A 12,422-nucleotide genomic window follows, 5' to 3' on the forward strand; every position below is an offset into this window, starting at 1 on the left:
TAATACGTCTTGTGGGGAGCGCGATGGAGGATGCATGACTTATTTAATATTCGGCTACATCGAAATATTAATTTGCACTCGTTTCTCATCCATTGAACGATTCAATGGCATTGGAAAGGTCGGTTATCGTCTAAAAAAAAAAAAAAAAAAAAAAAAATTATGAAACTTCTTAGCGACAATGATTTATTTAGATTTTAAAATTATTTGATTTTTCTCCCGCTTATGCTTACCACGACATAAGCATCCTCCATTAATAATTCTCATCGACTAATCTCAAGTCCCAATTCTAAATCCATTGGCCATAACCATCATCGTCCATGACAATTCACGTATCTCTTTATTATCGCGCGAGACACCTAATGCACGCTCTCCAGCTAAATTAATTTCCATAAATCGCCAACATCATCGCTCCAATATAAACAATGACGACCAAATAAATAAAGAACAATTAAATGCATTTATATACGAAGCAGTTGTCGGTGCGCGAACAATCGTCGGAGAGTTGGCTGTGTGCACGTATAAATATATCCGGTGCCACGCGGTGAAGCGGCCGCGCATTATCATGCAAATGGGGCGGTGTGCGACGCAAATTGAAAAAGAGTCGAATCCCCAAGTCGGGCCCTTAATCTCTAGCGCAGTGACACGGGCGAGCGCGAGGAGACGTCGTTCAAGGTGCCTCGGCTTTAAAGGGATTTTTTCGAATTAATCTTTCTTATAATTTGTGGCCGATTGAAAAGAGGCTCGTGGTGCATTTGTCAAAAGTTGAGTTACTAACGCCACCTTTTGTTTGCTTTGTACCGCGCTTTTATGGATATTTATATTCATGCATTCAATTGCAAATATTATAGCTCTCTATATTTTAAGAAATCAAATTGCTATATTATTGTTGCACTCCCGACGACTCGCTTTGAATATTTTATCAATTTTTTATTCGTTTGCCCGGCGAACAATGGAACCAGCCGCATCCTAAGCGCTTTACGCGAATCACACCGTTTTCTCGTCGTCCTTCTCATCTCGCAATCTCGAGGGACAAGACTTTGGCTATTATGCCAATATTTTTTTACCCTTCTAATTGGTTATAATCGCTTATTATCGACGACTGCAGCCCCGCTCACTGACTCTCACTTCCTCTTGCCGTCTACGTCGCACCCCTGTCCCAATACGAACATCACCGCGAACATCTTTCACGCGAAAATGTAAATTGCCACGACGATTTAGCGAAGTTTTAGAAACGCAGCATCCGTATGCGACGAAGTCTATTATCATTTCGCTGACGATTGTTCAAACACGTCATTGACAAGCGCTTAATGCCTCCGGGTCGTCTTTAAACGTGAAACGCGTACGCGCGTGTACAAGCTCCCCCGTATCTCTTCATCCACACCCCACACACCCCCTCTAGTATCCCGTCGTCCTACCACGTCCCGTTGCCGTACCTCTCTCCGACCCGTCCTCCGTCGAGCATTTAAATAGTTCCGAGAACTCGAAACTCGCGCATTGTTCCACGACGTTATTTTCCTCGCCTATCAATCCGCCTCGTGGGACTCCTTACTTAACGCCAAGAGCACCCGAGAAGTTTCTTTGCAAATACATCTTCCCGGAATTATCTACATAATGCCAAGTCGCTCTCACCTCTCACTGGCTTATTGATTTTCTTAACGCGGCGTGCCTCGCGACCCACCAACAGTGCGCGTAAAACGCATTCGCCGACTCTTCGACCTGGTGCAATTAAGCGTCCGCGCGGTCATCCTCCGAACCGTCGCGCCATCCATCCATTCGTCCATACGTTCACGATTCGTCCAGTCGGATGGCGCCCTACCTGGGCCCCCTCGACCCCAATCCCGACCACTTTTAGATGCCAATGAAATGCTCGCGGAGCGTTGGTGCTCGCAGCCGCCACCGAGGCTCTCGGTTACGCGCTACGCGCGGCAATCGCCGTGGCTGCCTCGGGTGAAGGGTGGCGATGTACGGTGAGGTGAGGTATGGTGAGGGGGTGGTATATATATATATATATATATATATATATATATATATATATATATGTATGCATGTATGTATGTATATATATGTATATATGGGGGTGGGTGGGGGGTGGGGGTGAGGTTTGGAACAGGGCAACGACACGGGCTTTTCATTTCATTGCCGGGGGTGGCGAAGTCGCGTCCCGTCCACGTTAACGACGCCATCTACCGGATGCTGCGCAAGTCCAGGGACGCGTATTGAACAGCTCAGATGCGCGAACCTGGATGCGCCAATATTCCTGGATTCAGCAGCAGCTCCGGAGCCGCAGTACGCGTAAAAACTGTAATCCGGCCGGGGGACGAGACGCGACGAGCGAGCGCTGCGAGACTCCCAAATCAATCTTCGCGTTCGTCGTACGTGCGCCGGAGCAGCGGCCGATCGCCGGAGTGATTTAACGCGTAGGCTGCCGCCGGCCGTTACCCCGTTAGTATGTGCCCACGAGCGGGCTGAGAGCCTCCTCCCCGTGGACGAAACTCCCGTCCTCGTTCCTCGAGCTCGAGCGCGCGGCCGCCAGGCGCTCGTCATTTCCCGCCTGGGCCCAAGCTCGCCCACCCCGTCCCGTACCGCCCCGCCCCGCCCCGGGCCACGGGCCACGACCCGACCCTCTCGCCGCAGTGCGCGTCCCCCGAGTCCCGGAAACATGTAGAGCGAGCGTCCTCGCGTGCGACTGTCATTCGGCGATCAATCGAGCAGTAGTTATTTTAACCGATAGTGTCCGGACACTCGCGCTCGGGTTCGTGGCCAGCGTCGTTGCGAGAAGAGCCAGCAGCCCGTCGCGACGATGAGGTCGCGCGTCACCCTCGCCATCCTGGGCCTCCTCGTGCTCTGCGCGCTAATCGCGAGCTCGCAATCTAAGCTCCAGCAGCAGGCGACCGTCGAGGACGACGAGGAGGACGAGGACGACGAATGGGACGAGGACAACAGCAAGGAGAACAACTATCCATCGAAGCCGGAGATTGACGACGAGGGCCGGGTATACAAGAATCCGCGCAACTCGCCCTCGGCACAGTGTCCTCGCGACGAGGAGCAGGCCGAGATATTCGGCCAGAAGTGTCTCAGGAAGTGCTCGACCGATGAGGACTGCAAGAGCAAGAAGAAGAAGTGCCGGTGCGACGGGGCCTGCGGCATGTCCTGCATTAAGCCCGACCGCGAGTGCCCGGAGCCCATTGAGATCGAGCACGGGCTGATGGCCGTGAGCGGTCGCTTCTTTGGCGACAGGATCAACTATACCTGCGACCCGGGCTATTACGTCGTTGGCCTCGCGGAGCGTAGCTGTGGCGTCGACGGCCGCTGGTCAGGCATCACACCGAGCTGCAAGAAGGACCCCACCTCCTTCTGCACGACGCCCCACAAGTTTCCCAACGCCCGGCATAACGCGCTGCCGGAACAGACGACCTTCGAGCTCGACAGCATGGTCCAGTACTACTGCAGCCACGGCTACGTGACCAAGGGCTCGCCCAAGGCCAAGTGCCTCATGACCGAGGGGGCGGCAAGCTGGTACGGGCCGGACATCACCTGCGAGGCGAGGAGCTGCGAGCCACCGGCTGACATCGCCAACGGATGGCACGCCGGTACGCTCTCGCACCACTCACCCTGGCCTTACGCTTCTGGCCGACCACAGGGGACTCCTGACCACGAGGATTCCGCAAGTTGCTTTATCACCGAGCAATGCTCGCGCGACCATTCCATTATTCATTCATCCCGCGCATTCCTGGCAGGAGCCCATCCTCCCACGAATTCCGAGTCGACGAGCAATCGAGTACCGCGATGATAATAGCCAATCCACACGTTCCGTCGAATGTTGATGGATAAATGCGCGGGCGAACATTGTATCGCTGTGGTGGCCTACCAAAGGATATTTTTTCTTAAATCTCATTGGGACGGGAAGGGGTAGTTTTTTTCAGACATCCCTGCTCGGGAGCCTTCGGCGCCCGCAGGCTTTTCTCGCTCGCCTCGACAGCCTCGTGCTGGCGAAAAATTTCCATGAAAACATCGGCTTTGCCCTATAACCGAGCAGAATAAGACAGCAGAGCTATTATATCGGCAGCAGACATTTCCAAATAACTGCCCTTTAGTAATGAAGATGATTAAAATTCATATAAAATTCATAACTGCTATATGTCATACGGCAAACAATGGAAACGATCAATCTTTATTATTCAAAGCGATTACTTGTATTTTTACATTTATTAAGCAATAAGCGCGTGAATTATTTTTTACTAGCAAATGGCATATGAGAATGTTTAGATCCACGGAGGGATTAATTTGTACTTTTTGCGTCCTGCTTGATGAATTTCCCGGAAGTAATAATCGATTTCGCGGAATCTTTTCCAACAAAACAAAGAAATGAAAAAACAGCTTTAAAACTTTTGACAGAAACTACAAGATTCATAATACAATTCGTAAAAAAAAAAAAAAAACTTCCAATCATACTCATTTCCTAATTATAATTGGAATATCGTATAATTTTAAATATTACTTTCCCCTCCCCTCTCTACGATTTATAATTCAATAATTGATTCGTTAATCGGATGCTAATACATTACGAAGGCTACCCTGATAAGCATTGGTTATTCAATTCTTTTTCCATGCACGTAAAGCTGCGTTAACTGCACGCACACGCTCAATTCTAATAGAATAACGACAATTGTAATTCTGCTTCATAATTAATAGCATCGGAATTAACATCATAATGATTTTTTAGCTATAAGTGGTCCGTATAAGATATTACCGCGAGAAATGATAGAAGGACAATTTAAAATTTGTGCTGAGGAATGGTTGTAATGCGTAACAAAGAATTGCAAATTATGTTTGAAGGGGAATGTTACAAATACGATTGCCACGTCTCGTATCATTGTGCTGACGGTTACGAGTTGGTGGGGAAGGCCGAAAAAATTTGTGTCGCTGATGGCACATGGTTACCTGCCGAACTACCGAAATGCGTCGAGGTTCAACAACATTTTACATTATCATCTCTTATTAAATGTGTTTAGTGCTGTATAAAAGCATGCCGCAACTTTCATAAATAATGCACTCTCCATTGCACGATACAAATTTGACTTTTTACAAACGAGCGAGCCGACATTGGCGACCTCAATAAACCTCGTACATTTAACGCTAATCTCTGTGACGAATGAGCGTCCCGACGCTTCGCATGCACACAGCAAATTAAATCAAACAAGTCCCTTTAAATGAACGAGCCTGTCAAAATAATTTGAAAATTATCCACCACCCCGCTTGATCCCCCCCCTCCCCCTCATCCTCCCCCTTCCCACCCCACCCCCCACGCATTAATCCAACAGCCGAATAGCCTCTCTTAAAGCTTAACTTGGCACATGTTCTCGCATCTTCGGCATCTCCAAGCTGCACCTCCAAGCTCCACTCAGTCCCCCTCCTCAGACATCCCCTACTCCTCCCCCCCCTCCCCCCTCCTCTCCGGCCCTTCCGTACACCACCTCAACGCGTCGGGGCTTTCAGCATGCAAAGTGCTTTGTCGCGTAATTGTAGGATGAAGATCAATTTGCGCTTCCAGGTGACATCGGTCGAGTGCGATCTACCCGAGAATCCAGTAAACGGCAAAGCCATTTACACGTCCTACGCTTACAATTCCGTGGTGTCGTATGAGTGCAAAACTGGTTACACTATCGTTGGAGCGGCGACACGACGATGTAGCGCCGACGGAAAATGGACGGGCCAGGCGCCAACGTGCAGGGAGATAAACTGCGGCTCCCCCGGCGTACTCTATAATGGCTGGATCGACAATATCGAGAACGGTAAATAGTTTCTTTATTCAGTGGGTGCCGACATTATAATAGTGGGACGCTCCCGCCCGGCCGAAATATCGTTATCGAAGAATTGCCAGACATCGTCATTGGCTTCGGGCCCTAAATTAAGATGTGCTTAAAGATAGCGATCGCGCGTGTCGCTGCATATAAATTTTCCTTTTATAATTCACTCTTTACGGCGTCACCGCCGCTATTTCCGTCTTGTTTATCGATCGGCACTGACGCTCCGCTTCAGCCCCGAGCCTCCGCTACCCGACCGACCGCATGATCGGTCAGGCTACGGAGACGGGCGACGAGTGGTCGGTGGGCGGGTGGAGGGTAAGAGTATCGCGTAGCTGCTCGAATGCTAAAATGCGACGCGATCCCGCACCCCAGCAACGTTCGCTACTGTTGACAGGGACGGGCATGGGCTCGAGCCTCATATTTCGCTGCAAGGAGCACACGAAGCTCGAGGGCCACAGCTCGAGCCTCTGCCAGATGGACGGGAAGTGGAGATACCCGGTGCCCCAGTGTCTGGCGCCCTGCATCGTGCCACAAATCGCCCGGGGCCGCGTGTTCGTCGCCTCGGACGAGCGCGACCACATCAACAACGTCACGGTGGCGGAGCACGGCAAGGGGCTCGCGGTCGAGTGCGTCAGCGACTACGAGTTCGCGGCCAGCGGCATGCCGGTCGTCTGCAACAACGGCACCTGGTCCATCGTGCCCTCGTGCTCGCCCGCGAGGTGCAAACAGATGCCGAAGCCGCCCAAGAACGGTATGGTGATCGCCCCCAAGACAGATCACGGCATGAAGGCCGTGTTCAAGTGCAAGGACGGCTTCGAGCTCGTCGGCGGCGGCCCTTACAACAACTCGTACGCGGTCGAGTGCCGATATGGAAATTGGACTGGCGATCTGCCGCACTGCATCGAGGTCTACTGCCCCTTCCCCGGCTACGTGCAGAACGGCAAAGTCCTCCTCGTGGGCAACATGGGCGTTTACGACTATCGCCCGTACGTGAAGAAGGTCGTGAATAACAAGCAAATAATGTACGACTGCGACAAGGGTTACTACTTGAGCGAGGGCCCACCGGGCGCAACCTGCATCGGCGGCTCCTGGAGCCCCAAGGAGCTCCCCAAGTGCACGCTCGGCCAGCATCCGCGGATCCGCTGGAACAGACGGCGCAGATCCGTCGGCGAGCAGAGGAACGAGACGGTAGTAGCGGCCTACCGAAAGTTCATCGACTTCTTCCGCAAGATTGGGAGGAAGCTGCTCGAGCTCGAGATGGAGAAGAGCCACGAGGCATTGAGCCACGTCGACGGGGAGGAGGGCGCCGGGGCGGGGCGCGCGCCAAACGGCAACGGGACGAGTAGCAGCAGCAGCAGCAGCAGCAGCAGCAGCAGCAGCGCGGTCGGGCCGCGTAACGTAAGCAGAAGCCGCGGCGCCCATAGGAATAAGCCGCGGACCAAGGACGAGAAGATGATCGATTTTCTGAGAATCGTCTACCGGAAGTTACAACGAATCGACTCGCGGCACGCGAGCAACGACACGAATGTCACGATGCACGAGCTGCTGAACGTGATGAGCAAGAACTTCTTTCACGTGGATTTGGCGGAGCCGCGGAGGAACGCCTCGGCGAAAGGCCACGAGAGCTTCGAGACGAAGACCCAGCGGGAGTTCACGAAACTGAAACGCGAGTTCGAGAGAATCATGAAGTTCTATAATAAGTCGCTGCGCTGGAGCGAGAAGCACTTGCGCAAGGATCTGAGGAAGAAGAAGAAGGGCCAGGGCCACGCCGAGAGAGACAAGCAGAAGTCAAGGGAGGCCGAGAGGAAGAAACAGCACAAGTCGCCCAACTATTACAAGGGCTTTTATGAATTCATAAATGATTACGTGACGCAGAAACTGTCGGCCTTGGAGGCGCAGAACGCCACGGAGGAGCTAATCAGAAAAATGAAGATCGACAAGATATCCGTGAGGAATGGCACGATGTTCACGGTCGGAGAGATTTACGCGTTCTTCAAACATATCATAGAGACTAAGCTGAACGCGTCTAAAGTGGAAAACGAGACGACGGGCGCGAAGCCGAGGAAGCCGTTGGGGAAATCGATCGCCACCTCGGCAAAACCAACGGCCGACGTGAAAACGTCGCGGGCAACGGAAGTGACAACAGCGGACGACGGGAGTACGATGACGGAGAGCGGCAAGCTCGCGGTGTCGGAGAACGAGATACCCACCTTGGAAATTGATAATAACGAGGCGAAGCTCCGGAACAAAAGGATCCGTGACGCCTCGTCGACAAAGCCACCACCGACAGCCGAAGTAAGACGAAAGCTACTATCTATCAATCATCCATTGGCGGACGATACGCCTCCCAAGCTCACCATGAATGATAATTATCAGGCGCAGTTGACACGGAAGGAGTCGGCGATTCAGCAGCAGAGCCGCACGAAGCGTTTCCTCGCGTCCGCGGAACTGGCTAATCGAATGTATCTTAAAAATTTCTATCTCAACGCTTACGAAGACGAGTACAAGGCGAACGTGAAACGTTCCGCGCCTCGGAATAATCAGGCGAACTGGTCGGATCGGGTGGTTAGAAGCTCGCAGGATCAGCGGCAGCCGACGAGGCACGAAAACAAGTGAGAGCAGCATCAAATGGTTTTATTGTGATATCGATGGAATTTATTGGTAAATTAACCGATTAATAAGCAACTGATTTTATGCGATTATACAAATTATTATACACTTATAGTTAATCTGTTTCCCATTTTCGTCGTTAGGCGCACTGTAACGTGTGTACATGACGTTTTTCTTTTGTTTTTGTTATTGTTTTTTTTGTTTTTATTTTGTTTTTTGATGATAAATAAAATCTTTTCAATACACAACTGACTGAAGATTTTAATGACGCATGCCAATTCAATTAGGTTCCGTTGTTCCGAGCCCCTTTTATTTTGACAGCAGAAACTTCACTTTTAGCCTGTAATTCCGTAGGCCACTTTGGCATTCATTCATTGTACGAGATTTAGAAATGTCGATTGACTTGTTATTTAATTATAATTTTGACAAATGTGATAAATAAAAAATTTATTTCAAATTATAGATTGTAAGATTATTAATTTGTCGAATAAGCGCGTGAGTTGCGATGGGGGTTCGGCTGCAGCTGCAAACGAGCGAATCAGTCGAATCATTACCTACCTCCATGGGGCTCATTATGCACCGAGCCAATTCCGAGACAAATCACGCGAATCAGTTTTGCGACCATTGCGAGTGTTGACTTTATCATTCTCTCTCTCTCTCTCTCTCTCTCTCTCTCTCTCTCTCCCTTCTCTCTCTGTTTTTTATCATTTTCTTTTTCTTAACATTTTATTAGCGCGTGTAAGAAGGTCGAATAAAAATAATTGAGACACGTAGGAAGGGAAATGTATCGTGGAGAAAGTAGGAATGAAGGATTTGCGTGCAATTTTTAATATTCTCCCGGCACGACCGGGGTAATTAAAGTTGAAAATAAACTTCAGATTGCATAGTGATCGGCAAGTATGCCATTTAAATACGAATGTACTCGTGCCGATTGCTCGCCTACAGACGAATGTCTGGCTCATCTGTCAGTAAAGAGAGTGTCATTAATTACGAACCAATTATAATTTGAGAACGAATCAAGGATCTCGATGCAGACGTACGAATGGCCCAATCGCGTCATACATCTCAAAGTTTGTGCATTCATAATCCTCATCTCCGCTCCTTAAAGTGAATCCAATTGAATACCCGATGTCAAAACAATTTCCACATACTCGTCCAAAGCACACACCCGTACACACGCACAGACACGCGCGCGCGGACGCAAAAAATAATCTATCTCACTGATTTATCATTGATTATGCCACGGATTATTTATTTTTAATTGTATAGCTCGTCTCCTTGAAATTTAGTATTAAAACTTAATCTTATTTATCATGTTTCGCATATTATGTAGACGCAGACAAAAAATCTAATGTTTCCTTTTTATTTCTTCTTCTTTTTTTTTCGATGCTGTACTAAAATTTCGAGCTTAAATTATCGTATTAATAAATATTAAATCATCGAAACAAGTTACACCAGTTTAACGTGAAAAACAATTTTGAAATTGATATACCAAATAAAAGAAACATTTACATCCTGCAGTTTTAACAATCTATATATATATATATATATATATATATATATATATAAAATAAATCAACATATGTGTTCGTGCAGACGTGTAATTGATATAAAGAAATTCAAATCAATTAAGAACGTTACTAATTAAATGAAGAAGTATGATTAAAAAGACATCGAAACGTAAGATAAACATACATATATATATATATATATATATATATATATATATATATCAAGATTTTACATTTGCATTATTGGGAAAATTGTATTTGAAATAATTACAGGAAGTAGTATATCTTAGGATATATTATGAAAAATATAGAAAAATAAGAAAGTTTTTTCGAATAAATATCACATGTGATATTTTTTAAATTAGCGATACATCTTATAAAATATGTAAAATAATGTTCAAAAAGAACTTTCAACATGTATTAAATTATTATTATTCAAACAACATTTAAATTATTCGCAATTAATATAGATGAAAAGAAGTTTCTTTTATTGAACGTATAAACAGTAACAGTACTTTATTATTCATGCACGCGAGCTCGTGTATTTGCGTATGTGTGTATGCAATTCAGTGTATTTTCAATGCATATATTTACTTAATTATTTCGTACGTATGAAATTTATTTTTTTTTTTTTTTTTTTTGCAAGAATTCATCATTCCTCACTCTGACGAAGAAAGTTAAGAGTGCTTTTTGTATCTCATGAGTAGCATCGCACTTTCGGATAATCAGCTTTGAGAATACTGTTGAATATTTCTATATAATATACACGATATACATCTACTAGTTTAAGACAATCAAGCACTTTCAAACTATCAGTTACTTGCATAACATGTCAAGAGTGATAAGTGTACTTCTACGCCGGAAAAATATGCACATATAAAAGATTAAAAATGTCGATGAATACTTTTTCTGAAATTTGGAAATGGCTTTTTACTTTGGTGTTGATGAAAACTTTAAAAGTAATTTCAGTAATGGAATAGTCACATATTTTAATCGGGAAACTTTAATGTTATTATTTTGAAAAAATTTTTTACTACGTTGCCCATTTACATAAATGTAGATTTGAACTGAAACTTCGCCGTTGACATACATACGTATCAAATTATTATATGTAAGCTGAAAAAATGTTTTATTAAACTAATGTAAAACTTGAAACTCTTACTTATTTCAATCAATCATAAATTATCAAAATTTATTAAACGAAGGTAAAGTTTAAATTGAAATGGTAAATGGTAAACCTTTATGGCTATGCATCGCTGTGTTCAAATATTCCGTTGTCACTTGAACAAATTTACTTTCTCGCGCACAACAGGTTTAATGCAGATTATTTTCTATTATACATATCCACAGTCTGAAATAATGACTTTTAATGCTGCGTTCTTCATCTAAACGACACAGTCTGTATTACATTTCAAGACATACTCGATGCGAATGTCCCACTATTTTCATTAATTATGAACCATAAGGTGAAACATGGAAGATTCGCAAACTATTTATAATGATCTTTTCATAATATTAATAAGGTATTTAATGAATACTTAGCACATACAAAACTGAAATGAATTTGAAAACAAATTATTCGTTTAAAGATACGTCAAATCTATGTCTCATGCATATAATTTGCAATTTTTTTCACATTAATTACTACGCGCTCGTTACTTTACCACTACGCTACGTGAAAATAGGCAAAGTATAGCACAGTATCTTGGCACATTGTTAAAAAAAATTAATTAAATAAAAGTACGTTTACACGCACGTCTTTATGTTGATTCTCCAATGTCTATTATTAACCCTCGCATCTTCATGCTTCACCATTGTAAAGTCCCAAAGTACTGTATCCGTCGCGCGACAAAAGCCGTTAAAAATCTGCATCAACAGCGGCATCTCGTGACCCTCGTATCTTATACCCGAAAGGCAAAATAGCGTCAGCTTCATTCAAAAGAATGTTCGGAAAAGTGCGCGAGTCATTAAGTTTCTCTCCGCCAGGGACGCATTATGTTTTTCTCGCTCGTGAAATAAGTGCGAAAAATAGAAAGCCCGCGTGTCTCGCTTTGGCCCTTATCCGCGACCCTTCGTGCTTCAAACGCTCAAGTATCGCGAGCTACGCGTACGGTATCTCAATTATTTCCAACGCTATTCGGAAGATTAACGGCCCCGCGCAACTACTTCCGATCCCCATTACGAACGCGAGGATAATTAAACGAGCTGGAAATTTTCGCAATCGTGATCGGGTGAAAAATTAATACCCTCGTACCGCTCTACCTGGCTATCGCCGGCTTTCATCGGCGTTGCGTAACGTTGTCGCGGTGCACGGAACCTCGTACGCGTGTCCACGTTAGTCGAGAGACGAATAATATCGTTATGATAGAACAGCAGTTAGCCGGAAAATTTATTTAGCGGTGCCGGGAAAATGTCGAGGACCGTGCACTTATCACGGCCGCAGCTCGATAATGCCGAGGTTATAATGGCCGAGGCTCTCGCTACCGACCCCCTT

General features: G+C 46.2%; 1 protein-coding gene across 2 annotated transcripts; it reads left to right on the forward strand.

The window, feature by feature from the left end:
- The first annotated feature begins 2,720 nt into the window (after positions 1-2,720).
- On the forward strand, positions 2,721-8,731 carry Hasp (Hig-anchoring scaffold protein). Of its 2 annotated transcripts, XM_011502560.1 has the most exons (5): positions 2,721-3,590; positions 4,837-4,967; positions 5,552-5,792; positions 6,202-8,102; positions 8,184-8,731. In XM_011502560.1, the coding sequence occupies exons 1-5, from the start codon at positions 2,801-2,803 to the stop codon at positions 8,421-8,423; spliced, it is 3,303 nt and encodes a 1,100-aa protein (XP_011500862.1). In that variant the 5' UTR covers positions 2,721-2,800; the 3' UTR covers positions 8,424-8,731. The 2 variants fall into 2 exon arrangements, with proteins under 2 accessions (XP_011500862.1, XP_011500861.1); XM_011502559.1 differs by having other exon boundaries at positions 6,202-8,731.
- The last annotated feature ends 3,691 nt before the right edge of the window (positions 8,732-12,422 follow it).

This window comes from Ceratosolen solmsi, unplaced genomic scaffold (assembly GCF_000503995.2).
Source record: "Ceratosolen solmsi marchali unplaced genomic scaffold, CerSol_1.0 scaffold39, whole genome shotgun sequence".
NCBI classification, from domain to species: domain Eukaryota; kingdom Metazoa; phylum Arthropoda; class Insecta; order Hymenoptera; family Agaonidae; genus Ceratosolen; species Ceratosolen solmsi.